This window comes from Pagrus major, chromosome 24, assembly GCF_040436345.1.
Source record: "Pagrus major chromosome 24, Pma_NU_1.0".
NCBI classification, from domain to species: Eukaryota; Metazoa; Chordata; class Actinopteri; order Spariformes; family Sparidae; genus Pagrus; species Pagrus major.
The window spans coordinates 14,589,098-14,616,172 of NC_133238.1; the positions used below are offsets into that span (position 1 = coordinate 14,589,098).

At 42.6% G+C, this 27,075-nt stretch overlaps 1 protein-coding gene across 1 annotated transcript; it reads right to left on the reverse strand.

Annotated features, from left to right (window-relative positions):
- Window positions 1-2,242: 2,242 nt before the first annotated feature.
- On the reverse strand, window positions 2,243-18,235 carry LOC141020463 (protein NLRC3-like). The gene is made up of 9 exons (XM_073495550.1): window positions 18,210-18,235; window positions 14,274-14,352; window positions 13,891-14,119; window positions 11,940-13,716; window positions 11,670-11,843; window positions 10,304-10,477; window positions 4,719-4,765; window positions 4,347-4,592; window positions 2,243-2,325 (listed from the first exon to the last, which is right to left on the reverse strand). Exons 2-9 carry the CDS (start codon window positions 14,274-14,276, stop codon window positions 2,243-2,245), a joined length of 2,733 nt encoding a protein of 910 aa, XP_073351651.1. The 5' UTR covers window positions 14,277-14,352; window positions 18,210-18,235.
- Window positions 18,236-27,075: the final 8,840 nt, after the last annotated feature.

The following is a 27,075-nucleotide window of genomic DNA, read 5'->3' on the forward strand; positions in this document are numbered from 1 at the left end:
ACCCAGGCCTACCAGCAGGTAGAGATAGACGCAGAGTCCAGAAAGTATCTCACCATAAACACACAGAAGGGCCTTTACCAGGTCAATAGGTTACCTTATGGAGTGTCCAGTGCACCAGCTGTTTTTCAGCGTATTATGGACCAGGTCCTACAAGGTCTCCCAGGCACAGTTTGTTTTTTAGATGACATACTCATCAGTGGGAGGGACACAGAGGAACACCTGCATAATGTGGAAGCAGTGCTAAAGAGGCTGCAAGAGCGAGGGTTCAAGGTGAACAGAGAGAAGTGTGCATTCCTTCAAAACAGTGTCATGTACTTAGGTCACAGGATAGATGAGCAGGGCATACACCCAGTACAGGAGAAGACAGACGCCATAGCAAAGGCGCCTGTGCCCAAAAACGTAACAGAGCTCAGAGCATACTTAGCTTTACTGACATACTATGGCAAATTCATAGAGAACCTCTCCACACTTATCAAGCCTATGACAGAGCTCCTTCAGAAGGACCAAAAATGGGTGTGGTCAGAACAGCGTCAACAGGCCTTTGAGAGGACCAAGGCACAGTTGTCTTCCTCCTCAGTGTTAGTACACTATGACCCGCATTTGCCAGTAATCCTGGCATGTGACGCGTCTCCTTACGGGGTGGGAGCGGTCATTTCTCACGTGATGCCTGATGGATATGAGAGGCCCATAGCTTATGCATCACGCACACTCACAAAGACAGAGGTAAACTATGCACAAATTGAAAAGGAAGCGTTGGGACTCATTTTTGGGGTGATGAAGTTCCACGACTACCTTTATGGTCGCAAGTTTTTGCTTGTTACAGACCACAAGCCTCTCGTGAAAATCTTAGGACCCAAGACAGGGGTACCAGCACTAGCAGCAGCGAGATTACAGAGGTGGGCGTTGATACTGGCAGCATACCAGTACGACATAAAGTACAAGTCCGCCCAGCAGCATGGTAACGCAGACGCGTTGTCAAGACTACCTCTCTCAGAGAGAGGTCCAGAAAGCAGTCAGGAGTTTAGAGTGTCATTCATAGATGTCATGCCCATCACAGCTAAGGATATAGCAAAAGAGACAGCTAGTGATCAGGTCCTAGGGAAAGTAAAACACTTCACACTAACAGGTTGGCCTAAACATGTCACAGACACAGCTCTCACACCATACTGGGCCAGGAGAGATGAGCTCACAGTAGAGGGGGACTGTGTATTGTGGGGTCTGCGAGCTGTTATACCAGCTACGCTGAGAGACACACTGCTCAGAGAGCTACACGAAAACCACTGGGGAATTGTTAAAATGAAAGCTCTAGCTAGAAGTCACTTTTGGTGGCCTAAGTTAGACACAGACATAGAGGGCCTGGTAAAAGACTGTCAGGTGTGCCAGTCAAACAAATCTATGCCACCTACTGCACCAACACACGCCTGGAAATGGCCAGAGAGACCATGGCAGCGCATACACATAGACTTTGCACAGAAAGGAAAGGACAATTTCCTTGTAGTCACAGATGCATACTCGCGCTGGCCAGAGGTTAAGGTTATGACAAACACCACAGCTACAGCTACTGTTGAGGCAGTCAGGGGGATGTTTGCAGCTTACGGGCTTGCAGAGGAGTTAGTTTCAGACAATGGACCGCAGCTGGTCTCAAGAGAGTTTGAAACGTTCTTACAGAAGAACGGGGTAAAGCATATCAAGTCAGCTCCATACCACCCAGCATCAAATGGAGCAGCAGAGAGACTGGTTCAAAATCTAAAACAGTCTCTGGGTAAACAAAAAGGGTCAGGAAGGTCATTACAACATGATGTAGACAATTTTTTGTTTATTTATAGGAACACACCACATGCAGCTACACAAAAAACTCCAGCAGAGTTGTTTTTGAAACGACAAGTACGCACACGTTGGTCACTAATGAAGCCCAGCTTCTCAGCAGACATGCAGGACAGACAGGACAGTAAGGTGAACAGGGGTACAGGAAAGCGTTTACGCTCCTTTCAGGTCGGGCAAGCAGTCCGAGTCAGAGATTACCGGGGAGGAGAGAGAGATAAATGGGTACCAGGAAAGGTAAAGAAGGTTTTGAGTCCTGTAACTTACCTTGTTGAGACAAATGACATGCATGAGTGTAAGAAACATGTGAACCAGATGATTGGAGCAAACACAGTGGATAGTCCACAGCCAGATACCTCAGAGTGGAACACCTCTGAGTGGACTATGGACATGGAGCATGAGGAGATTGTTCATTCTGCCATCACAGGGAGGCCTCAGCGAAACAGAAAGCCTCCAGACCGCTATAGACCAACTTGGTCTTGAGATGGAACAGCTCAGTGAGGCCTGAGAAACAAAAGCCTCCTCATTAAATGTTTTTATTTTAAGAGATTTTATTGTCTGGTAAATATGAAGCCGATGTTAAAAACTTGTAATGGTTATGAAATTGAAGTGAATCATATTTGTTTTGTTTTCATTGTTTTTCATGAAAGGGGTTTCAAGTTACCGGGGAGGAGTGTGGTGTATTAATATAGAATATTAATATTATTGTTATTATTTATTAAATAGCATAAATAGTGGTTCACATGAAGTCGCAAATTGTTTGAAGTTGTCATGGTGATACGATATGAGTCCTGTTCAGCACCATGGTAACGCTTCAGTGTGTCGATCAGCTGTATGAGGAGTTGCCGGTGTTTCTGTTATTGAGATGTTGTGAGATGGAAATAAACAACGAAACTAAAGATCAACAATACGACTCGGAGTCATCATCGGAACCCACACCCCGGTACACAACATCAGACAGAAAGACTTTTCTCACAGCTGTTTAGTTTCACGGACGAGATTCAAATCCAACAAACATCCTCAAAATACAGCCGGACTTCAACAGCCACAAAACACTGAGAGAAACACAATGATTGTCATTAAAATGTGTTTTCTTCTCATATAATAATCACACAGAAATGAACAGATGTTGACAGTTTATGACGTCACTACGGACATAATTACATGTATGAACCAACATGATCAAACTGTTTGTTTCATCATTAGAAACATGAAACAAGTCAGAGTGTTTCAGGTGGAGTGTCGAGTACATCTGATCATATTTTACTGTCCATTTACAACTTTGTTCACAATGACTCTTTACAATTAAAGCTACAGACGAGTCAATGTTTCCTGTTTCTGACATTTCACTGATATTTCTGGATTTTATTGGAACAAGAGCCAGAATTCAAAACAACACATGACAGAAAGTACAAGTCAACAAAATTTCCACAATTTAATGGAAGAAGTTTAAAATGTAAATGAAGAATCTTTACAATCAGTTTGAATCATTTTTCACCTAGCTAACAGTGTCTCTGCTCTACACCTAGCTAACAGTGTCTCTGCTCTACACCTAGCTAACAGTGTCTCTGCTCAACACCTAGCTAACAGTGTCTCTACTCTGCACCTAGCTAACAGTGTCTCTACTTTATACATAGTGTAGGTGGTTATCTTTTGTTCCTTTCAGCCCCTTTTTGTTTGTTCCTGGTTTCTTTTGGGAATAATTTGAACGATGTAATAAAAGCTGTGAGTGAACTATGAACCTTGTGTCTGGTGTCCTTCATATGTTGCCTCCTCCAGCCCCTTCTGAGCCTCAGCTCTGACTTTTATGAACGGAGGCCGTAACACTCGCACAGAAACATTATGAAAGCAGCTAATTCAACATCCTGCTGCACGACTGCTGACTCAGACCAGAAGGAGACGCACGTTACGCCTGTTTTAAAGTCTTTACAGCGGCTGCCTGTTAAAGTCCTTCTGTGAGTCACCAGCTTCATGCTGACGACTGTCAAATACAACAAGTGCAGAACAAAGTGAAGTGATGTCTCAGTTTTAATGTGCAGAACAGAATCATTGATGACGAGGAAACCATCAATCTTTACAATCAGTTTGAATCATTTTGTACAAAGTTCACTGATGAATTTATTACAAGAAGCTGAAAGATTGATGTGACTGTGATCCTGTACAGACTCAACTGTTCAGCACTGACAATGTTTCTGTGACAGGAGGAGACTCTGCAGACTAAACACCACACAGACACACTGAGGAGGAACCAGAACTGGACCAGAAGAACCCAAATCCAGGATAAAGAGGTTCAGTGAATGTGGTGCTGAAGGTGTGGAGGTGGATCAGTGAGTCAGAGGAGACTCTGTAGAAGGACAGAGTGCCAGCAGGACAGTCCGTATACACTGCTGCTCTACCAGAGGGGGAGGAGGAGGAGGAGGAGGAGGAGGAGGAGGAGATGTCTGTTTCTCTGTTATTGTGCAAGACAGAGTAACCACCATAACAGCAGTCCAGACTCCAGGACTGATCATTACATCCAAACTCACTGTCTCCTCTCCTGCTGATTCTTCTGTAACTCACTGATATAGAAACTCTTCCTCTCCACTCGACCTCCCAGTAACAGCGACCAGTCAGACCAGTTCTACACAGCAGCTGAGGATACAAGGTCTCAAACCTCTCTGGATGATCAGGATATGACTGATCCTCCTCCACACGTGTCATCTTCCTGTTGTTGTCAGACAGTTCGATGTATCTGTTGACTGTGTTTGTGTCGACTGTGAGCTCACAGGAATCTGATGGAGAGAAAAAGACACAACACAGCTGCAGTTATTAATGTATCATCAGTGTGGTGATGACATCACAGATGTGACTGAGTGATGTCACAGTGTGAAGCTGAATCAAAGTAAAAACACACTCACACTTCCTCAGACCTGGTGTCAACCATCGGACTCCAGCAGGCTCCACCCTGAAAGGAGGAGGGGGGTCAGAGCAGCACATCCTCTTTCAGCATGCAAACATGGACATGACATGACTCATACACAGAAACACAACATGTCCATCAGGCTGCTTCTCCCTGTTTCCCTGAACCTCTTCACCTCTGCCACTCTCCTCACACACTGAGACTGAGCCACAGGATGTTGGTGTGTGTGAAAGAGGACGACAACATGTGAGGACACACACAAACCTCTGTTTGGATTTATGACTTCATCTTTATGTTATTGGATGTTGCTGCTGTTTCCTGTGGGCTACCTGACGCTTGCTGTCTGATCCAATGTCAGCTTGTGCTTATGTTTGTATATTACAGGACTTTTGGATTTGGATGTCAGAACTTTTGAGGTCAGATTCCTGTTTGAAGCTTCCAGGGCTTTTCTGAATCTCACCTGCACAGTCTGCTTTTTGTTCTCGCTGTGTTTCTGCTGCTTTGTTTCACTGTGCAAAGAAACAAATACAGTTTATACGTAATAAATCATCAGAAAACGTTGGACGTTGGTTCCCGACCTCTGCCACAAAACCAAGAGACAGAGACTCCCAGACTGTTTCCCTCCAGAAGCTCACAAGTGTCACTGAAGCTGTTTGTGGTAGAAACAGCATCATTTCATGTGTTCATGTTCATGTTCCTATAGTTTGGTGCTGGATTGATATCTGATGGATGTTACAGCAGTAATAGTTACTGTGAGGAGAACTTCATGTCATGTTTGATGCCATTAAAACACAACAAATGACAGAAAATGTCTCTTAGTTTGAAATCTGCTGTGGTAAACATGATGTGTCCAGATGTGACAGAGGAACATCTGACTATGAAGCCAGGAATCTGTCTTTCTGTCTGTCTGTCTGTCTGTGGTCCACATGTCTCCAGAACCGTTCATCCAGTCTACTTTATACTTGGCAGGTTTGTTGCTGAGGACTCACAGAAGTGCAGCGTTGACTTTGAATTCAATGTTAGAAGTTTTTAGGGCCGCGACAACTGACCCTTTGAATCCATTATAAAAACAGCTGCCGACCAGTTTCACGGTGGATTAGTCGGTTGACGTTACGATGCAGGCGCTGTGGCACGGAGCGAGCTGTTTCACTTCATAGTCAAAGACGGTCGAGCCGAAGATACGTCAGGAAAACACATTCAGTGCAGCAGTTCTGGTCTCCTGCGGTGGGGAGCAGTAAGCCAGCCAATGGCGCCTCGCGTAGCTCAGGTGATGAAACAGGAAGCTACTCGGAGTCGCGCCGTCTCCTTTCTGAATCGGCTCCGTTAGCGTTTGCAATATAGCGGAGGCCACGGAGGCAACGGGAACTACAAACGCTACAGAAGAGAAAAGTGTCCGAGCCAAGTCATCAAAAGTGGCAGCACTTTATATTAAAGTGTTCAAAGAAAACAGCTACAAGATGTGCAGAGCTGCTCTCACATGGCCCGGTAGCACCACATCACTGAGCAGCTGAAGAGAAAGCACGTCGGAGCCACTACGGGTGAAGGAGACTCGGCACGGTAACTTAGTGAACCTTTCAAACCCAGAACCTGTCTACACTGATCCGTAGTGTCTGTCCCTTTAGTCACTGATTGTTCAGTGTTTTAATGAGCAGCAGTGTTTGTTTGTTGGACAGGCTGACTGACAAAAGTTTGGACAGGATGAACTTTTGGAGCTGATGAACTTCATCCATTAGTAAACCTGTTGTTCCTGCAAACACAAGATTAGGGCCCGGCTACATCACAGCTTTCAATTTAAAAAGCAGCGTTTAAGACAGAAACACCTTCCACCTGTGCTCTCAGGTTTGTGATGGATCAGTGTCGCCCCCTGCTGGGTAATTAGCTGCAGTACGCTCAGAGACACCGGAGGACATAAGAGGAGTTTTTACAATATTTCATGTCATAGTAAGAGATCGTCTGAAGTCAAGTCTTTATTTCTGCACAACAGAAACTTGAGCATATCTGTTCTGTTCAAATATATATTACATGTCCTTTTTATTCTCAGTGCACGGCTCAGGCTGCATTCACAATGTCCAGTTATTGTTTTAATTCATTTCCTAAATTCAAAACTGTCTTTATTGGCACCATGTAACACAAACATGTGGCCAAAGCAAGCGCACAAACATTGAGAAGATAAAGAAGAACATTCTGGTGTAAAGACGAGTACAGTAGATCAAAACACAACAGAGACAGAACTATAACCAAAGCTGACAATAACAGCACAACACTAAATAATAAGTGTCGTCACATATAACATGAACAACTCTCAGCTGACTGTCACTCACTGTCCCTCAGTTTGTGGCAGCAGAACATAGACTGCTGCTGGATCACAGCTCTTTGGGTTCTCCCCTAGTAGGACTGTTCATGTTTCTTCATCTACTGGCTCAACAAACCCTTTGTAATCTATTACATGTTGAACATGTGTTTCTCTAATGTGTTGATACTTTTCACATGTTGTGAGGAAGTGCTGCTCTGTTGTTGTTGTGTTTTATTGTACAGGCCTGATCTGTATTTGCCCTTTACATCAGCACATATTACCTCAAACAACAAGGCAGTTACTGAGTTCACTGAGCTTCATGTGAATTGTGCTACTCTGCACACTGATATTATATAATATTGTGTCTCTCACTTCACAAAGAAAAAAGTCAACATGGCGACTACGTTGTGAGGAAGGACGCCCCATGACACCACAGCCAGCAGCTGCTCTGACTGATGCTATCCTCAGTATGCTGCTAACACACATGAGGCCACTATCAATGGTGGAGGATGAAGGAGTGCTATGTGCACTTTAGAAAACAAACTGTATTTTACTTTTGCATTCTTCATGTAACAAACATTTTAGAGGTGTGAATCTTCACCGGCCTCACGATTCGATTACGATTCAGCTGTCGACGATTCTCGATGCATCTCAGTGTTCGTCATCCTCGATGATCTGTATCACTGCACACGGCTACTTTTCATCATTTAAATCCCCCTTTTATTCTGAAAGTCCTTCCAATAATCAGACTACAGCAGGCTACAAAATAAAAGCTGCATCTTTTCAGTCATCAAACAAAACATGTCTCCATCTGCAGCGTCTTTCACGTGTGTCTACAATAATATAGTTTTCACATGGCAGCTTTAAGATGAAACATCTACTGACTCTGCTGCACACACCTCTCTCAGAGTTGGACAGCAGAGTTGACAGCACCTCCTCAGATCTCGGCTGATCAGCCGGGCTGCTGTAACAGTTATTATTTATGGCTGCAGACGTTAGCTTCAGCTGAAAATGGCCGACGTGATTAGTGATTGTTGTGAGGCAGAAGTCTCGTCCAGTTCCTGCTTCACAGCAAGTTCATAAAATCTGACATGTGTCCCGAGATGTCCGTTTAAAAAAACGCTCTCAGATGATCTCTGCCTCCCTCCAACATCCCTCCTACATCAGTAACGTTAGTCAGAAGTCCTCCCACAGTTCAAAACATGGGAGCAACGTCACAACGTAACTTTATTGTCCAGCTGAGGCCGAACAATCAACAATCAACATGAGCTGCAGACTCTGGATTCTGCTCTGTCTCTGCATCGTGATGCATCTTATAATGGAGACATTTCCACACCTCTAATACATTTATGTTGCTTTTACACTTTGAAGTTGTTTGAAAGTGAACTGAACAAGACTAAAGAGGAAAATGTGACAGCAATGTTTTATTTTTAATAAAATGCTAGAAATGTAAAATAAACCTGCTTTTGTCTTTTCATGTGATTAATGGGTTATGAAAATAGTTGTTAGTTTCAGCCCTATAATTAGTGCCAACAAACACTACTCTGTGTTGTGTTGGTAGGAGTGAGTCTCTCCGGTATGTGACAGAGCTACGAGCACGTTGCTGCAGTCACAGTAAAGTGCACGCTGTTATTACTGTAGTCGGCCATAAAGTGTGTGGATGGGCTCAGTTAGTAACTGAAACCATGTGTGTTGTTTGCTGCCACACAAGAGAAATTAAAAGTCCATTCATGCAACGTCGTCACAGCATCTTCCTGCATTTAACACTTCCTATAAATCCTTCACAATAAAGGTCCTGCATTGTGTAGTTTTTTGGAAGCTTTTATTTTATATTTTGAAGCAGCAACATCAGGACAGTCAGGACCTTTCAACCTTGAAGAAATTCAATGTGCCCACCCACCAGTGAGATACCTAACACCATAATATATATATAATATACAATATACCAAACCTTTTTTTGAGGCCGTTCACGCAAGACTACAGTTTTGGAGTGGTTAACAACACTGTTGGGTAAAGTCAACGTCTTAATTTTACCTTTTCAATGCTGCTTGCATTGGCTGAGAACTATAGGGATGCAGGGACAGCAAGTGGGCAAAGAGGGATTGTTAGCTTGAGGCACTGAATTGAATTGAACGCGCGAAGCATTTGGAGGGTCAGGTGGGCGAGGGTTAAAATGTAGCGCTCTGATTGGCCAAAAGCTTTTCACTCCACTTACATGCAGATTGTTGTGGCTCAGCGGCAGAATCAACTTCATAGATTGAACTTGCATAGAAACTGAAACTGGCGAACTGCGAGATGCAACAAAATGTGTACCTGGAGAGCAGCAATTCGTACTTAAGGGTCAAAATCCGAGTACCGAAACTGAAACTGAAACCGGCGAAATGTGTTGTTTGTGATCTGGATCTGTTGTACTTGCAGCAATTCGTACTTAAGGGTCAAAATGCGTGCCGAGTACGAAAAATGTGTACATGTTGGCAGGTCTGCAGTGTTGATAAAGATCCATGTCAGAACGGGAATGTTCCACCTTGTGTCATCTAATGTTGTTATTGGACTGTTTTATATCTTCTGTTCACTTTAAACTGACGCCACAGACAGTTGTTACAGTCTGTAAATGGTTTCACACTGAGGCACAGATACACTTGTCAGTGATGATCTAGAATGCAGTTACTCCAGTGTTGATAAAGATCCATGTCAGAACCATTTTAAGTTCAAAGTCAAGTACTTTGGCAGAAACACTGATTCTCCAGTTCAGGGAAAGAGTTTCTATGACATTCAGTGATTAAATTCATTCATGTGTCACAGAAATCTTTTGAATTTGAGGTTCAGTATTTTCTGATCAGACATCTGACACAGAGGGTCTATTGTTATTATTAATATCATAACACAGCGGTGACGTGGTGGAAATTAGATTTAATGTTAATGTTTTGATAACTCTCTGCAATCAGTGTGGAGTGTGAAGTAGTTTGGATGACGGTTCATCAAGCAGCAAAACCAGAGGCCAACAAATCAAACAGGCACATTTTGAATGGGCACTAAACTAGTCTGAAAAAAGAGGTGTAACTTTAGTGTTTGTGCCAAGACTCTCCTGGTCGCTGATCTTCATCTCTTCTTCTCATCTTCCTCTCTTCACTTGTAACTCTTGGCTTCGTGCCGTGCTGCCTTTTCTCCTGAACTGAACTGAACAACTGGAGGTGGAGTAAACGAAGCAGACCTCCTGACACTGAACCATCTACAGTCGAGATACAGAGTCTCACACTGACTGTCTGTGGCTGCAGCAGGACTCTTCATACCTGAGAGTGTCCAGTCTGCAGCCTGGATCCTCCAATCGAGCAGACAGCAGCTTCACTCCTGAGTCTCCTGGATGATTGTAGCTCAGGTCCAGCTCTTTCAGATGGGAGGGGTTGGAGTCCAGAGCTGAGGCCAGCGAAGTACAGCCTTCCTCTGTGATCAGACAGCCTGACAGCCTGCAGACACACAAAACAACACACATCACAGATCAGCTGAGGGTCCTGATGATTCAGTGCACATCTGTGTTTAAGGGTTTAACGTTTATTATATTTATCATCTTAATTTCACTAATTTACTTATCAGCACTAAACCCAGAGTATAACTGAAGATGACGGAAATGCCATTAGTTTTGCAAATATTTGGTCATGAACCAACATATTGTACAGATTAAAATGATGACCTGATAACGGAGGATCACCAAAGTAATTACAGTTCATCCTGAGGGGAGCACGAATGTCAAAAACCTCATGACAACCCATCCAATGGTTGTTAAGATCAGTAAGTCGGGACCAAAGTGCAGAATAGACTGATAGACCCACATTTTATATATATAAATAGATTAGTGGTGTCATTGGTTTTGTATTGTTACTTTGATGAGTGAAGGATCTGTTAAGTTGTCAGACTGTGAACACTATCAGAACATCACACTCCTGTCTGAGAGGTCATCTCGCCTGTGTTTTGGCTGTGTTACTACCTCTGTTGGAGGATCAGAGGTGGAATGAAACTGGATATAGATCCATCAGATCTAGAACAAACAGACTGAAGAACAGTTTCTTCCCACAGGCAGTGAAATGCACAACCCTCCCTTCACCCCTCACTCTCTAAAGACTTCACACCAGTGCAATAACCCTCCACTACCACCCCCACACACATACTCACTTGTGTACATACTTGTGTACATTGTGTACCTACATACTTGAATCTTGTGTCTATTTATATTATTGTATATATTTTATTATTTTTATCTATTTTGTTATACTTGTTGATATTTGATATTTATTTGTCAAACTAAGAGCTGCTATCTATGTTTCCTTGTTTTTGAAACAATGACAATAAGCATCTATTTTATTCTACAGCGAGGTGGAATATCAGCACAAGATTCCCGCCTTGAAAAGGCAGTGTGAAAGGGGCTTCAGTCTCTCTCTCTCTCAACCCAACCAGTTGAGACAGATGGCGGCCCACCACTGAGTCCGGTTCTGCTCGAGGTTTCTGCCTGTTAAAAGGTATTTTTCTTCTCGCCACTGTGTCAAGTGATTGTTCATAGGGGAAATGTTGGGTCTCTTCAATGAATTGAATAATATTAAGAGTCAAGACCTGCTCCAATTGTAAAGTTACATGAAATAATGAAATAATGTAATGAATCCTGACCTGAGAGTTTCAAGGACACAGTGTGAACTCTTCAGTTCAGCAGAAAGTAGCTTCACTCCTGAATCCTGCAGGTTGTTGTTACTCAGGTCCAGCTCTCTCAGACTAGAGGACTGGGAGCTGAGAACTGAGGACAGAGCTTCACAGCTTCTCTCTGAGAGGTCACAGCCACTCAGTCTGGATAAAGAATAATGAGCAGAACAAGAACATTATTTCTATTTGGGTCAATAACAGCACATTTACTGCATTCTGAAGAAACTTCTCCACACTTACAGAACTTTGTTGGAGGCTTTGACCACTGGCAGCAGCCTCAGAAGAGCCTCCTCTGAAGCAGAGTATTTCTTCAGGTCAAACACGTCCAGATCTTCTTCTGATGACAGTAAGATGAAGACCAGAGCTGACCACTGAGCAGGAGACAGTTTATCTGTGGAGAGACTTCCTGATCTCAGGTACCATTGGATCTCCTCCACGAGAGAACCATCGTTCAGTTCATTCAGACAGTGGAACAGATTGATGCTTCTCTCTGCAGGCAGAGTCTCTTCAAACTTCTTCTTGATGTAACCGACTGTTTCCTGATTGGTCTGTGAGCTACTTCCTGTCTGTGTCTGCAGACCTCGCAGGAAAGTCCGACTGGCCTGCAGTGAAAGACCCAGGAGGAAGCGGAGGAACAAGTCCAGGTGTCCATTTGGACTCTGTAAGGCCTCGTCCACAGCACTCTGGTAGAAACGTGTCTCTGCAGATTGATTGGCTGCTGTTTTTTCCTCTGACATCAGATTGACTCCAGAGTTGATGAACGTCAGATGGACATGAAGAGCAGCCAGAAACTCCTGAACACTCAGATGGACGAAGCAGAACACCTTGTCCTGGTACAGTCCTCTCTCCTCTTTAAAGATCTGTGTGAACACTCCTGAGTACACTGAGGCTGCTGTGATATCGATGTCACACTCTGTCAAGTCTGATTCATAGAAGATCAGGTTGCCGCTCTGCAGCTGCTCAAAAGCCAGTTTTCCCAGAGACTCAATCATCTTCCTGCTCTCTGGAGTCCAGTGTGGATCCGTCTCAGCTCCTCCATCATACTTGACGTTCTTCACTTTGGACTGAACCACCAGGAAGTGGATGTACATCTCAGTCAGGGTCTTGGGCAGCTCTCCTGCCTCTCTGGTCTTCAACACATCCTCCAGAACTGTAGCAGTGATCCAGCAGAAGACTGGGATGTGGCACATGATGTGGAGGCTTCGTGATGTCTTGATGTGGGAGATGATTCTGCTGGCCTGCTCCTCATCTCTGAATCTCTTCCTGAAGTACTCCTCCTTCTGTGGGTCAGTGAACCCTCTGACCTCTGTCACCATGTCAACACACTCAGGAGGGATCTGATTGGCTGCCGCAGGTCGTGTGGTTATCCAGAGGCGAGCAGAGGGAAGCAGGTTTCCCCTGATGAGGTTTGTCAGCAGCACATCCACTGAGGTGGACTCTGTAACATCAGTCAGGATTTTAGTGTTGTGGAAGTCCAGAGGAAGTCGACACTCATCCAGACCGTCAAAGATGAACACAACCTGGAACTCTTCAAAGCTGAAGATTTCTTTGGTTTCAGTGAAGAAGTGATGAACAAGCTCCACCAAGCTGAACTTTTTCTCTTTCAGCACATTCAGCTCTCTGAAAGTGAATGGAAATGTGAACTGTATGTCCTGGTTGGCTTTGTCTTCAGCCCAGTCCAGAGTGAACTTCTGTGTTAAGACTGTTTTCCCGATGCCAGCCACTCCCTTTGTCATCACTCTTCTGATTGGTTCATTTCTTCCAGGTGAGGCTTTAAAGATGTCTTCTTGTCTGACTGTTGTTTCTGGTCTGTCTGGTTTCCTGGATGCTGCTTCAATCTGTCTGACCTCATGTTCATCATTGACCTCTGCAGTCCCTCCCTCTGTGATGTAGAGCTCTGTGTAGATCTGATTCAGAAGGGTTGGGTTTCCTGCTTTAGCGATCCCCTCAAACACACACTGGAACTTCTTCTTCAGGTTAGATTTAAGTTTACGCTGACAAACTGCAGAATGACTTCCTGAATAAACACACAACAAACAAGTTCATTAAGTTACTTATGAAGAAAATATGACAATTTCCTTCCCCTAAAGATTGCATATATGAACAGATTTTCCATCATCATCATCATCATCAGACTTCAGTAAATGTGTCATTGATCCATCATGTTAAATCTTTAGAGAAATCCTCTTACTGCTCTGCAGACAGTCAGCCAGCTCCTCCTGCTTCATTCTCCTCAGGAAGTGAAGTGTGATCTTCAGAAATGCCTCTCTGCTGCTCCTCCTCTGCTCTTCATCCTCACCGTCCAACACCTCCTCATCCTCCCTCTGACTCTCGAAGCATTCTGGGTAATCTGAACTCAGAACCTTCTGGACCTTCTTCAGCTCGTTCTTCACAAAGGTCACAATGTTCTCCTCCAGCAGCTGGAACAGAATATTATGTGAATGAGAACATTTAACATCATGGAGCCAAACATCAGATCCATGTTTGACAGATTCACCACTGGTCTGTAAAGTGCAGCATGGAGATTATTGTGAACAGACTGGATGTAAAAGTAGTTGTTGTTCATGTACAGACCATAAATATGGAGTCCAGGTGTGTTTGTTGCTGCTGGGCAGACGGACCTCTGGGAACCTCTGAGCTCTCCTGGTCGACTCTGTGGAGGAATCATGAAGAATCAGCCACATTATGTCCGTCCACTCAGAGACAAACACAAGCTGAAGGTCCTTTGAGTTAAAATGTTGATGACATCATTGAATCAGATGGTTTCCCCTGACATCAAAGTGTTGGTCGTACTGCTGATCCCACTGTGAATCAACAGTCAGTCAGTTTACTGGGTTGGTTCAGCAGCTTGTCTGGTTTAGTCCCTCCAGCTCTTGACCCCTAAAATACTGTGGACAGCAACACGCAGCTAACACAAGCTAGTTGGATGCTAACTGTCCAGTGCAGTCTTACTATCTCGCATGTGCAAGATACATATAGATGAACGCATCTATATGAAATGGACTAAAAGAGCGGTCATGAGTCGTGTTGTAGCCAATGATTTATGTATTACATAAAGAGATGTTTTGTGATGAGATTTAAATATAAATTTATTCATATTCTGGTAATGGCTTATAATAGCAGTCAGTATGAATCAAGTCATACATATGTATAAGATCAGTTTCAGTTCCAGTTGTGTACTATTTACTCTCAGCTATTCCAGCCCAAAGCTGATGTGTTACTATAAACTTTAACATGTAAGTTATAAGACAGTCTATAAAACATGCTGGAGTACTACCTCAAAGAAGCCAATATGCGTGTAAAAGTATTAAATAGGCTCTATCATAAGAGTAAGCACAACTACAAGCCAAGAATACTTAAACTTTCTGTATATGGCAAGAATACTTAATTATACTTTTTTAAAGTATATCTTAATCAAAAGATTATAGTATATCTCTGATTAGTACATAAAAAGTATACTCAAAGCATACTTTCTTATTTTTTAGTTTAAAAGAAGAATACTAATAGCACACTAGAATGAACTTCTTTTTCATAAGGGCATGACCGCACTTTTAGTCCATTTCATATTGATGCGTTCATCTATATGTATCTCGCACGTGTGAGTTAAAAAAAAAACACATCCATCTCACCTCAAGGGCTCCGTATACCTGTATACTGAACATGTAAGGAGTAGTTAACGTTTATAATCATCAGAGAACGTTACAGACGTTGTTTTTGGTTCCTGTCTGTTTCCTGAATATATTCGTACGTGTGTGAATGTGTAAATGAGAGACATTAACTTATAGCACTTTGTAGCAGGAGCTTTATAAAGTTCACTCCATTGACTTGTATTAGTTCACAGGGCAGAGCTGCCACCTCCAATATGGCAGCGACCTCGACGTATTGCAGCAGCGGGCCAATCCGCTCAATGAGGCGTCTCTGTATATATGTCTATGCTTCTCCCTCCATTTCATGGCGGGTGGCAACCAGCCAGCGTTAAGGTAAATTACCACTATGTTACATGCTCAAAAAACATAGGTGCTGATTGGCCGAAGAGGAGTCCTGTGTATCTGCCCTCGATTGCTCTTCCTCAACTACCCGGATGTCTGTCACAGTAAATTGAAATTGAATTGCAAGAACTGAATTTGAATTGTGAGAACTGAATGTGAAAATATAGAGAGAGTTGAATTTTCAGTGAGGATCAAATATAGTTTCAGAGAAACTGAATTAAATTTTCATAATCTTACATTCAGTTTCAAATTTATTGGAATTCAGTTCCAAACTAATAAATTCAATTTCAAATTATAATATTCAGATAAAGTTTTTCAATGCAATGATTAAAATTAAACAATACAAATTCAAATTATGTGATTCAAATTCAGTTTCTAGTGGCACATATTTCAGCTGTAGTTTCTTTCTAGAGCAGGAGAGGCTGCAGGATTTGTATGGCGTCATTTCAGCGCCAAAATCCACGTGCATAAATACCACTCTCTGCGCCTTCTACTCGCCTTTACTGAGTTTGCCCTCCTTTCTGATTGGTCACTTTAAACGCTACTGTCTCCAGGTCAGAGTAGGGCGGATCATCATTGCAGTTGGCGGCAGAATTTGATTGAGAATTGCGGATCAAGATGTCAGAGAAAAAAGAGGTAAGTTGAGGAACAGACAGATATTTAAATTATGAATTTATTGAACAGCTTGGGAGTAATTGTGATGGTTTACTGACTTGCTACGAGGGGGAATGGAGGCTCTCTGCCTCCACTGCAATCGGCTTTGTTGAAATCAAAGCACATGGGTTAGAAAAACAGCGACTGGACTTGCATAGTTCTCGATCCACAATTCTCAATCAAATTCTGCCGCGGACTGGCTCTGACCTGGAGACAGTAGGCGTTTAAAGTGACCAATCAGAAGGGAGGGGGGGTTGCGGGGCCGTCTATTCAATGCCTGCCCCCAGAGTGCCAAAACTCAGCCAAGGCGAGCGCAGCGAGTGACGGCGAGTGTGTACACAGAGACTGCGAGCGCAGAGAGTGGTCTTTATGTGCGCTGGTTATGGTTTTTATCTACGCAGATTTTGGTGCTGAAATGACGCCACAGATTTGAGACAGGAAGAGGAACTTTGTTTGGACATTGAACTTGTGTTGCCTGCGTACAATACGAGCCCACGGTGCAGCAGAAGCTCTTTGATTTGCATTTTGAAGTTTGATTGAGATTTTTTGACAAATGGCCACGACGGACACGTCTCAACTTCTGTGGTCACATGACTGAAGACCAGGAAATGATGACTTGATGGAGGAACATAGTGGAGTCACAATTATCCTTTGTTAGCAGCTAGCATCTGTTAGCTTGAATAAAATCACTGTGTTACACTCAACCAGTCATCAGACAAACGTTAAACTGGACTCAAGAGGTGAAGACTGGTTCTACTGGTTCTACTTCACATGTGACAATATAAATGTACGTAAAGAAGAACGATGCTGAAAAAAACAAGTTTAAACAAATTTCTCTGAATAAACAACATAAAACAGTCATATTTACATGTTATTAACAGCTCACCTCTTTACAGCAGGAGGTCGTTCTTTAAAGTCAATGTAACGATCTATTGACTCGTCACTCCTGAAGGACACACAGCTGGGCTCAGGTCCATGTTCAGGTCCAGCTGATGCTGCTCTCCCATAGATCCTGTTGGACAGAGAGGGAAAGGACCAATGAAGGAAATTCACTTTCTAGTCTTCAGACACAGAAGCTTGTGTCCATAAAATAGTGGAAAACATGAGGAATAAACCTCAGAGAATATTGGACCAAACTAATTCAATAAAGTGAAATGAAGAGTTGAAGACTGGTTCTGTTGGGCCGCTTTCTAAAGTGACAATATGAATTTAAGTGAAGAAGAACGAAGCTGAAAATAAACATCAGGTTTCAAAAAACATCTTTCTCCACAGTTAAAGCACGAATCAGTCACATATTAATGTTATTAACAGCTCACCTCTTTACAGCAGGAGGTTGTTGTCCTTTAAAATCAATGAAATGACCTATTGACCGGTCACTCCTGAGGGACATACAGCTGGGCTCAGGTCCAGGTCCAGGTCCAGTAGAGGCTGGTCTCCCATAGATCCTGTTGGACAGAGAGGGAAAGGACCAATGAAGGAAATTGACTTTCTAGTCTTCAGACACAGAAGCTGCTGGAGAAACTAGCAGCGATCAACAAGAAAAGGATCAACACACCAGAGTTCAGTAAACATGAAGCTGAATGATTTCAGTCTGTGGATCCTGAATTCATTCTGACAGACAACAAACTTTACTGTCGGTACATCAGACTAACAAGTCTTTGGAGGATCTCCACTTGTTCTGTGTAGCTCAGACTTCTGAAGCTTCATATTATCCTCAACTGCACTTTATAAAGTATTTTTACACAGAACAAGGACTGAAGTTTGTCCTCCATCATCACTCTGAGGACATGAAGACCATCAGGACAACTGGTCAGACTGGATTTAATGAGGACAAACATCAACAGAGAGCAACATGAGGACAACTCACTGTCTGTCTGATGAACGCTGTTGTTTAAAATTAATAATACCGTCCTTGTGATCGGGACAAGCAGGAACAGCTCACCTCTTTACAGCAGGAGGTTGTTGTCCTTTAAAATCAATGAAACGACCTATTGACCGGTCACTCTTGAAGGACACACAGCTGGGCTCAGGTCCAGGTCCATGTTCAGGTCCAGCTGATGCTGCTCTCCCATAGATCCTGTTGGACAGAGAGGGAAAGGACCAATAAAGGAAATTGCCTTTCTAGTCTTCAGACACAGAAGCTTGTGTCCATAAAATAGTGGAAAACATGAGGAATAAACCTCAGAGAATATTGGACCAAACTAATTCAATGAAGTGAAATGAAAAGTTGAAGACTGGTTCTGTTGGGCCGCTTTCTAAAGTGACAATATAAATTTAAGTGAAGAAGAGAGAAGGTGAAAATAAACATCAGGTTTCAAAAAACATCTTTCTCCACAGTTAAAGCACGAATCAGTCACATATTAATGTTATTAACAGCTCACCTCTTTACAGCAGGAGGCTGTTGTCCTTCAAAAAAATCAATGAAATGACCTATTGACCGGTCACTCCTGAGGGACACACAGCTGGGCTCAGGTCCAGGCTCAGGTCCAGGTCCAGTGGTTTTAGAGGGAGGGCCTCCCTCCTCTCTGTCCTCACACTGATTCATGCTGCTCAGCTCACACACACTTTCATCTGGAGAGGAAACACAAATCATTCATCTGCACATCAACTGAAATCAGCCTTTCCATCATGTCTCCTGTCAGAACATCAGCTGCTCCTCCACTGATTGGCTGCTTCATATCAGCGTCACATGAACGCTGCACTTCTACTGTCAGTCCACTAGATGGTGTCATGGAGCCATCAGACTGGAAGTGAGTCGTCTGCTCTGAACACCAGTTTAACCAGCGAGACACGACTGGACTCACTGTTCTAGAAACACCAGTAACAGTGGAGGAAAGTACATTTACTCGAGTACTACACGTAACTACAATCCTGAGGTACTTCAGTCACGTGTTTCCACTTCATGCTACTTTCTAACTTTACTTGACACGTATCTTTAGTTTATTTACACATTCAGATGATCAAGACTAAGTATCATTAATACATTCTGATGTATTATTGTAGATGATATATAAAGTCATTAATGTTGCTGTTTATATTCCATGTGAACCATCTGTGTTAATACAACATCCTGCAGTTCATTTCTGCACCACCAGATGGCGCCACATGGCTTCTAAAGACAAGTAGAGGAAGATCTGAGCAACACGCTGCTCAACAAGGAGCAGTGAAGTTCATGTGCACACAAGGATTATTTTCATTTCCTTCACACTGTTTTAGAAGAAAGTGTTCAGATGTTGCATTACTCCATCATTTATTGAGTTATTGATTGACTTTTCACTGGCTTTAATATCACATCCACTGCTTTTATTTCACAGGCTTGTGCTGTGTTATCTTCAAGCTTTTCTATCTGTGTGTGAAACCTATTGAGCCTCTTTTTCATCCACTTCTGGGAATCTTCCAGTCACAGCTTGTGACGTTTGATTGACTGCAGACTAGATGACGTCATCTCGTTCTCTGCGTCGGGACTAAATATTCATTTTAGCTCCTCGGCTCAATACAAACATTATTTCACGTCCAGGTCCGTAAAATCTGAACGAATGTTTTTTATTCCCAAGATGAGCGACTGTCACTTAATGAGGGCGCGGTCACACATCTCTCTGTCAGGATGCTCTTTCATATTCACAACTAATGTAGAGAAGTTAAAGGTTCAATATCTCAGAGGGCTGATTTAGATTTAGCTCAGTACAAGTGTGAAGTAGCAGAAACACTCAAGTAGAGTACAAGTACTTCAGCACAGTACTGGGATAATTGTACTTAGTTACTTTCAAAGAGTGTCAGATCCTTCCAAAATAAGACGGCTCGTCTGGATAAAGCTTCCAGAAAACACTAAAAACTAATTCAAGGGAAATGTGTTTGATCATTGATCACATTTAAGGTCAAAGTGACATAAAGAAGAGACTGTTGGTGGAGTGTCTCCGAACCAGGAAGTCAGTCACTTCTCACTTTAGTTGTTTTTGACTCAAAGACTCAAAAACAACACTGTTGTTTCTTCACTTGTTTCTTGGATTTTCATGAAAAAACAAAACAAGTAAAAACTTGTATTAAGTTGATGGACCTTGTAAAATTCTACAGCTGTACTGCAAATACTTTGTTAGTTGTGAGTTTTTGAGCTAAATGTCATCATTTTAGTGATTGTGTTGTCTGTAATGAGTCCACACTTATTGTGAAAAAAAGTTATGTCAATAAATTAGAAATATATAATGTAAAACAAGTGATTGTGTAAGTGTTCACCCCCTTGTGACTGACCTAATTCAACAGAGGTCCAGTTGGTGCTAGTCGTGTCACACTTAGTGAACTTGAGATCACCTGAGTGCAGTGAATGTGTCTCAGTGACTGTAGTATAAAGACACCTGTGTCTGAAGGTCCAGTCACTGTTAATCAGTATTAATGGCTACAATTACACCATGAAGACAACAGAACACTCCAAGCACCTCTGTGAGAAGGTAACTGAAAAGTATGAGTCAGGGGACGGATACAAAAACATTTCCACGTCACTGAACATCCCCCAGAGTTCAGTTAACTCCATCATTAAGAAATGGAAGGACTATGACACATGTAAATCTGCCTGGAGCAGGTCGTCCTCACAAACTGAGTGATGGTGGGAGAAGGAGACCAGTGAGGGAGCCGACAATCATGGGCGTGGTAGTGGGGGGAAAAGTGGACCTGACTACCCAGGGCCCGAGTAGAGAGAGGGGCCCATGAAAATCCTGATTTTTTTTTTTTTTTTTTGTGATGTTTTTATTTCGAATGAATTGGGCCCTCCAATTACTTGGTGTCATAACTTATTTCAAATATATTGATCACATCAAATGAGAGAATGAACTTAATGTCACAGTTCTCCCAACATATTAGACATTCTGGGGCCCCCCTCTTGGAGATGCAAAATGGTTTAGTCCGCCCAACAGCGACCGGCAACAAGTGTAAAAGGTCAGACAGTGCGCCCAGATCAGAGACCTGTGTGCAGGACATCATGCTGCCCAAAAAACATAAATCGGGGTATCAGAAAAAGAAAGAGAGGAAACAAAAAGAAAGACGGCAGAACGAGGGGAGGCAGCTGCTGACTGCTTTCTTTCCCAAAGGTGAACCAAGTTAGCTTGTCATGCAAAGTCCAATTAAAGTTAACATAGTCCACTCCAGACAGCTGCTGCTTATATTTGTATGCTCACGTGAAGTCTTTAGCTTAGCTAGCTGCCAACCAGGCTGCTTGCGGCTGTAAGTATAAAGACAATTACAGGCCAGCTAACGTTAGTTGTCAATATTAACCAGTTTCAGAAACAAAGAGTGGCGCAGCCGCAGCAGCTGGAGCAGCAGAAGCAGCAGTGGTCAGTCCTGGCAGCTCTTCTGAAGATGAGATTAGAGATGAGCAAAGACAAGGTGAGATCGTTGTTCAAGTATTCAAAGGCGAGCTCCCCCCTCCGACCCCGCCTTACGTTGGTATATTGGTTCGCGAGGTGGAGAGAGAGAAAGAGAGAGAGAGGTGCTGACTGGTGGAATTGCTGTCTAAATGTGAGTTGTTTACCTGAAGTTTAAAGTAAGTTAGCCTTTTGGTTCAGTGTGTGTGCTATAGCATTTTGTCTACTAACACAGCAGAGCTGAAAGTGAAACTCCGTGCTGAGATTTAATGAATGATCCATCTAGCAATATTGCTGCTGCATATATCAACATGTAAATAACATACCAATATCAGCTCAAGTGCACACTAGTAATATATTAATTGAGCAATAACGCAATTTATTATTTTTGTCTGGTAAAAAGCCTTAGCATTGCGGTGCAGTGCTGTGCTTAAAAGCTATTGTCAATGTTCAATAAATTCATGATGTTACCAAAGCCAATGAATAATCATGTTAAATAACTGTGATCTCACTATCAATCAAAAATGATTGTGATTCTGATTTTTGCCACAGTGGTCTTCACAAACAGACAGTTTGTACTGATGTCTCTTTTAAATGTAACCATGTGATGATTAGCAGGGTGACATCTGCGAGTTATTCTGAGCGGCACTTCTTTCACCTTGTTTGCTTTCAGGCATCTGTGAGGAATCACACAAACCTGTTTCCACTCAATGTTGTTTACAGGTCGGTCCCAATAACGCGCAGCATTCGGAAAAGATACAACTTCTTTCTGAAACACGAATGTTCTTATTATTTCCAGGAAGTTTAGAAAAACAGACTTTTCCAGCAGGTGACTGAGCCACAGCGGGAGGGAGACACAGGTGGGTGCAGGTCTGCCAGTATTTCTAAAGTAAAACAAATTCTCGTGGCGCAACTGGAATATTACATGTTGATGGAAACTCTCTATGAGAGGAAAGTTGCCCCTCTCCGTTAAATCGCTGGCCCACCAGCACAATCTGATCCTGAACCCGACTCTCAACGAAGAGCGACTTGTTTTATATAGAACATCTGTTATTCCAGATTAGACGCCTGTGAGGTGGGAAACTGTGCTTATAAATGAGAGACGGCGCTGAAAGGACCTGCTTATGGGAAGTGGACAGTTTCACAGGGAGTTTGTCCACATTGTAATTACGGTTCAAAATAAAGCTCAGACCACCAAAGCCAGAGAATATACAGTGGGGAATAAAACTCCACATTGAGACAGCAGGTTTTTTACAAAGTGCTCAGCCCAATGGATCTTAAAAGTATTGTTTAGTGTGTTAAAGTCCAAAAAGTTGAGCCCACGGATTCATAATTATTCATAACAACACTTTTTTGATATAACGTGTATGATTTTTCCAGATGAAGTCAAAAAGCATCCTATCAGCATCTTTCCAGATGTGACTGTCCAGCTGTAAAGAGAGAGCTGCGTCTGTGAGCCCAGATTTCCCCTCAGCCTTGGTCAGGAGCACTCTGCCTTTTAGAGACAAGTCCCTTTGCAGCCACTCATTCAAGTTGTTCTGAGTGTTTTTAACGATTGGAGAGAAGTTTAAAGGACATCTCGCCTTCCCATCTTTAGCAATTAACAGGAGAGAGTTTGGGGATTTGCTGCCCAAATATAATTCTTTCCTCTATTGAATCAAGTAACTTAAGTGGTCGTGACTTTCTCCCGTCATCTTGTCCTTGTCGTGTCGTCACGTTTCTGTCACAGACTCAACTTCCTGTTTGTGTTCTGACATGTTCTGTTCTGCTTCTTGTTTGGACCTCAGACGAGGCTTCCTCGTGTTCGTCTCCACTCTTCACTCTTTATTCTGTCATATCGTCGTCCTCACTTTCCTGCTTTTGCTTGATTGTCAGAGCACTTTGTGAACTGTGTTTAAAGCTGCTGTATAAATAAAGTGTGTGACAGTAAAACTCAGATATTTGTGTGAAGCCTCAGCTTGAAGTATTTCTCAGTACTTTCTGAGTTTTCTCTGCTCTTTATTCAGCTTTATTCTGCTGGAGTTGGAGGACGTTGCCGCCCTCTGCTGGTGAAAACACAGCACAGCTGTTGTGTATCCAGTGAGCTCATATCACACTGTTCAGTCTGTATAAATCTCAGTCTGTCACATTTCACTGCACATGTTTCACTGTTTGTCGTCCTGGAGTCAAATGAGGGAAATGTTCAGTGTTGTTCTGAGGCGGCACAATCACTGACATCTTTTAAATCAGCAGGAAGTCTTTTATTAATGCTGCCACCAGGCTGCTTCATTTCAACATGTCTCGTCTGTTTGATTATCCTCCATATTGCTCTTTATTTATTGGATTATTTATACACGTCTGCTGTTATTGGCCTCAACTCTGACATGTTTTAATCCCGTTTCAACCTCGTAAAACCCTTTTTAACTGTGAAAACTGCTGCATGAATAAAGTTTATTATTATTATTATGACACATACAGAACTCAGCACCAGTTTGCTTCAACTAATAATGCAACGAACCGTCTCAAACAAATGGACGTCAGTGATGATTCATATTTACAGATTCAAATCCAACAAACATCCTCAAAATACAGCCGGACTTCAACAGCCACAAAACACTGAGAGAAACACAATGATTGTCATTAAAATGTGTTTTCTTCTCATATAATAATCACACAGAAATGAACAGATGTTGACAGTTTATGACGTCACTACGGACATAATTACATGTGTGAACCAACACGATCAAACTGTTTGTTTCATCATTAGAAACATGAAACAAGTCAGAGTGTTTCAGGTGGAGAGTCGAGTACATCTGATCATATTTTACTGTCCATTTACAACTTTGTTCACAATGACTCTTTACAATTAAAGCTACAGACGAGTCAATGTTTCCTGTTTCTGACATTTCACTGATATTTCTGGATTTTACTGGAACAAGAGCCAGAATTCAAAACAGCTGTTGCAACACAGTCTCACTGCCGACGCTTGGTCAGGGCCCTTTCACGTTGTTTACTGACGCTCGACGTCTCCCTCAGCGTCTCATTTCCACGCACGGGGATTCCAGTTGAGTCCAATGTGACGCTCAGAGCAAGTGATCCAGCTCCATTCACTCCTGACTATTGGACCCGGCCGCGGCGCTGAGAGACGCCGTGAGCGTCAGTCCCATTGGACAAGTGTGAACCTGACACCTGGAAATATTCTCCTGACAGTCAGCTCGACGTTTAAGGTGGTTTTTCAGTGATATTCTCCGTATTTTTCAACACAGAAACACCAGTGTGTTTTTGTTCATTACAAAACATAAATGGGTTTAATTCTCTGAGAATCAATGTTGGTGTTTCCCCCTTCGACTCTGAGAAACACGGAGTTTCATGGTCAGTGTCGGACAGCTAAATGCACTACATTACCCACAATCCTTCAAATTATGAGAAGTAATCTGAAAACCGTTTTTCCACCATTTATTTCAAAATGAAATAAAATTCAAATACATAAATAATTCAGCTGAAGTCTCAGAATATCGTTTAATTTCAGCTCGCTGTGAGTGACAGGTCAACAGCTTTCAAGGTCAGTGATTGGACGTTATATTTGCAATGCATCTTGGGACTTGTAGTTGACACCATTCAGTCGGGACATGAGGAACCTTAATTGAGCCACACCCACACCAGACCCAGGTAAGTCGGCTTGAACTTTTCCAATGTAGCTGAATCAGAGGAATCGAGTAAATTGTGTCCTGTCCACTTATTAGTGTGACTCATTTCTTACACTAACAGAAATGGGTGAATATGAACAACTCAAATAATCCTGTGAATGTGATAAAGTATGTCCTGCTGTCTGAAAAACAGGTGGCAGAACAGCTCAGCCCCGTCTGAGAAACAGTTACAGAAGATGGAAAAGAAAAGAAAAATCCAGTCTCAGGTAATAAACTGATGACAGTGTGTGTTATATATTGCTGTAAGTTATATGTTAGTATGACTGTTCGCTGTTCTGAACAAGAAATGCCTTGTTTTAACATGGTGATGTAAAGCTGTAAAGAAATAGCAGTGTTAGCTGTTAAATTATAACACACCAACACCTCACTTGTCATCTGTGTTTGAGTGCATGTGAATAGTGTGCATGAATAAAGTCATCCCATTTAAACCAGTGGAAGTTTACACGCTGTGCCCAGTATTGACAGCATGTAATGTTTTTATCACTTCTTCTGCAATAGGACTATTATACATGAACAAATAACATCCTGTATTTGTGTTTTTCCCCATGAATTGATGCTGTAACCACCTGACAGCAAACAGATCTGATCCCTACATGTTTCACTCTCATGTGCAGAAGGACGAAGCCTCAAAAACAGCTGTGCCCACCTGCCAGGCCCCAAATCCCCTCGGGAGGAAGACTTGCAGAGAGTGCGTGTGCCCTTTCCACATGAATGAGGAATTAAAAACAACAAGACAAGCTGAAGGACGATCGCTGGGCATCATCTGCAAAGAAACATATAAATTCCAGCAGGACCATCAAGTCGGCCCAGATATCTGAGAGTTTAATCACTGTGATGTAACGAGGGGTCGGCCTCTCACACAGCTACACAATCATCTTATTTGTCAGTCAGTCTTGCTTTTTAGTTCATGTGAAACCAACCTCAGGGCTGCAACAAACCATGATGTGTTATTACTGATCAACATGATTGTTACACTGTCACTGAACATGATGTATGAAATACATAAATATTATGACAATATGCACAAAGCTTAGCTGCTGAGAGCTGAGCAACAAAGGCACCTTAACATCTGTCAAAGCAGTGACGTTGCTGTTGAGCTGTTGCTGATCAGTCTCACTCCTGTCATGCCGAGGTGTCACTGCATATATTTTTCTTCTCTGTAATTCTTGCAGGTTTTAAACTAAATGCCCTCGGCTACTGTCCGGTCCTGTTTCTGGGGCATCGGGGCGGCAATGGGCAGATTTCTGCGGACACGATGCATCACATCTCCCAAACTGACGGGGTTGTCCGAGAGATGATGAAGAAAATGGGGAAACTCTATGAGCAGCTACTGAAAAGTGACTTCATCCTTGTCCAGAGTGAACATGTCACACTTTCCTGTCCTATGGTGTCGACTTTCATAGGCTCTGTGTCACTAGATTCAACAGGTGTAAATATACAGGTTGCCCACTGCAACATTCAAACCTTATCCACCCTGAGGCTTTTTAGAAATGACCACTTCTGTTGCAGCCTGTTAATCAATGGCTCTTTCCATCCACCTGTCAATCAAATCATCACAATTTAGCCAGAAACATTTATGCAAATAAAGCCGGTAAAAATGTGTTTCAGTGGATTTTAAGTGAATTAAAACCTGTGCCGAATGATGTCACACGCTGTTTGGCCATTACATTTTTATATCCAATAAATCTGAGACTTT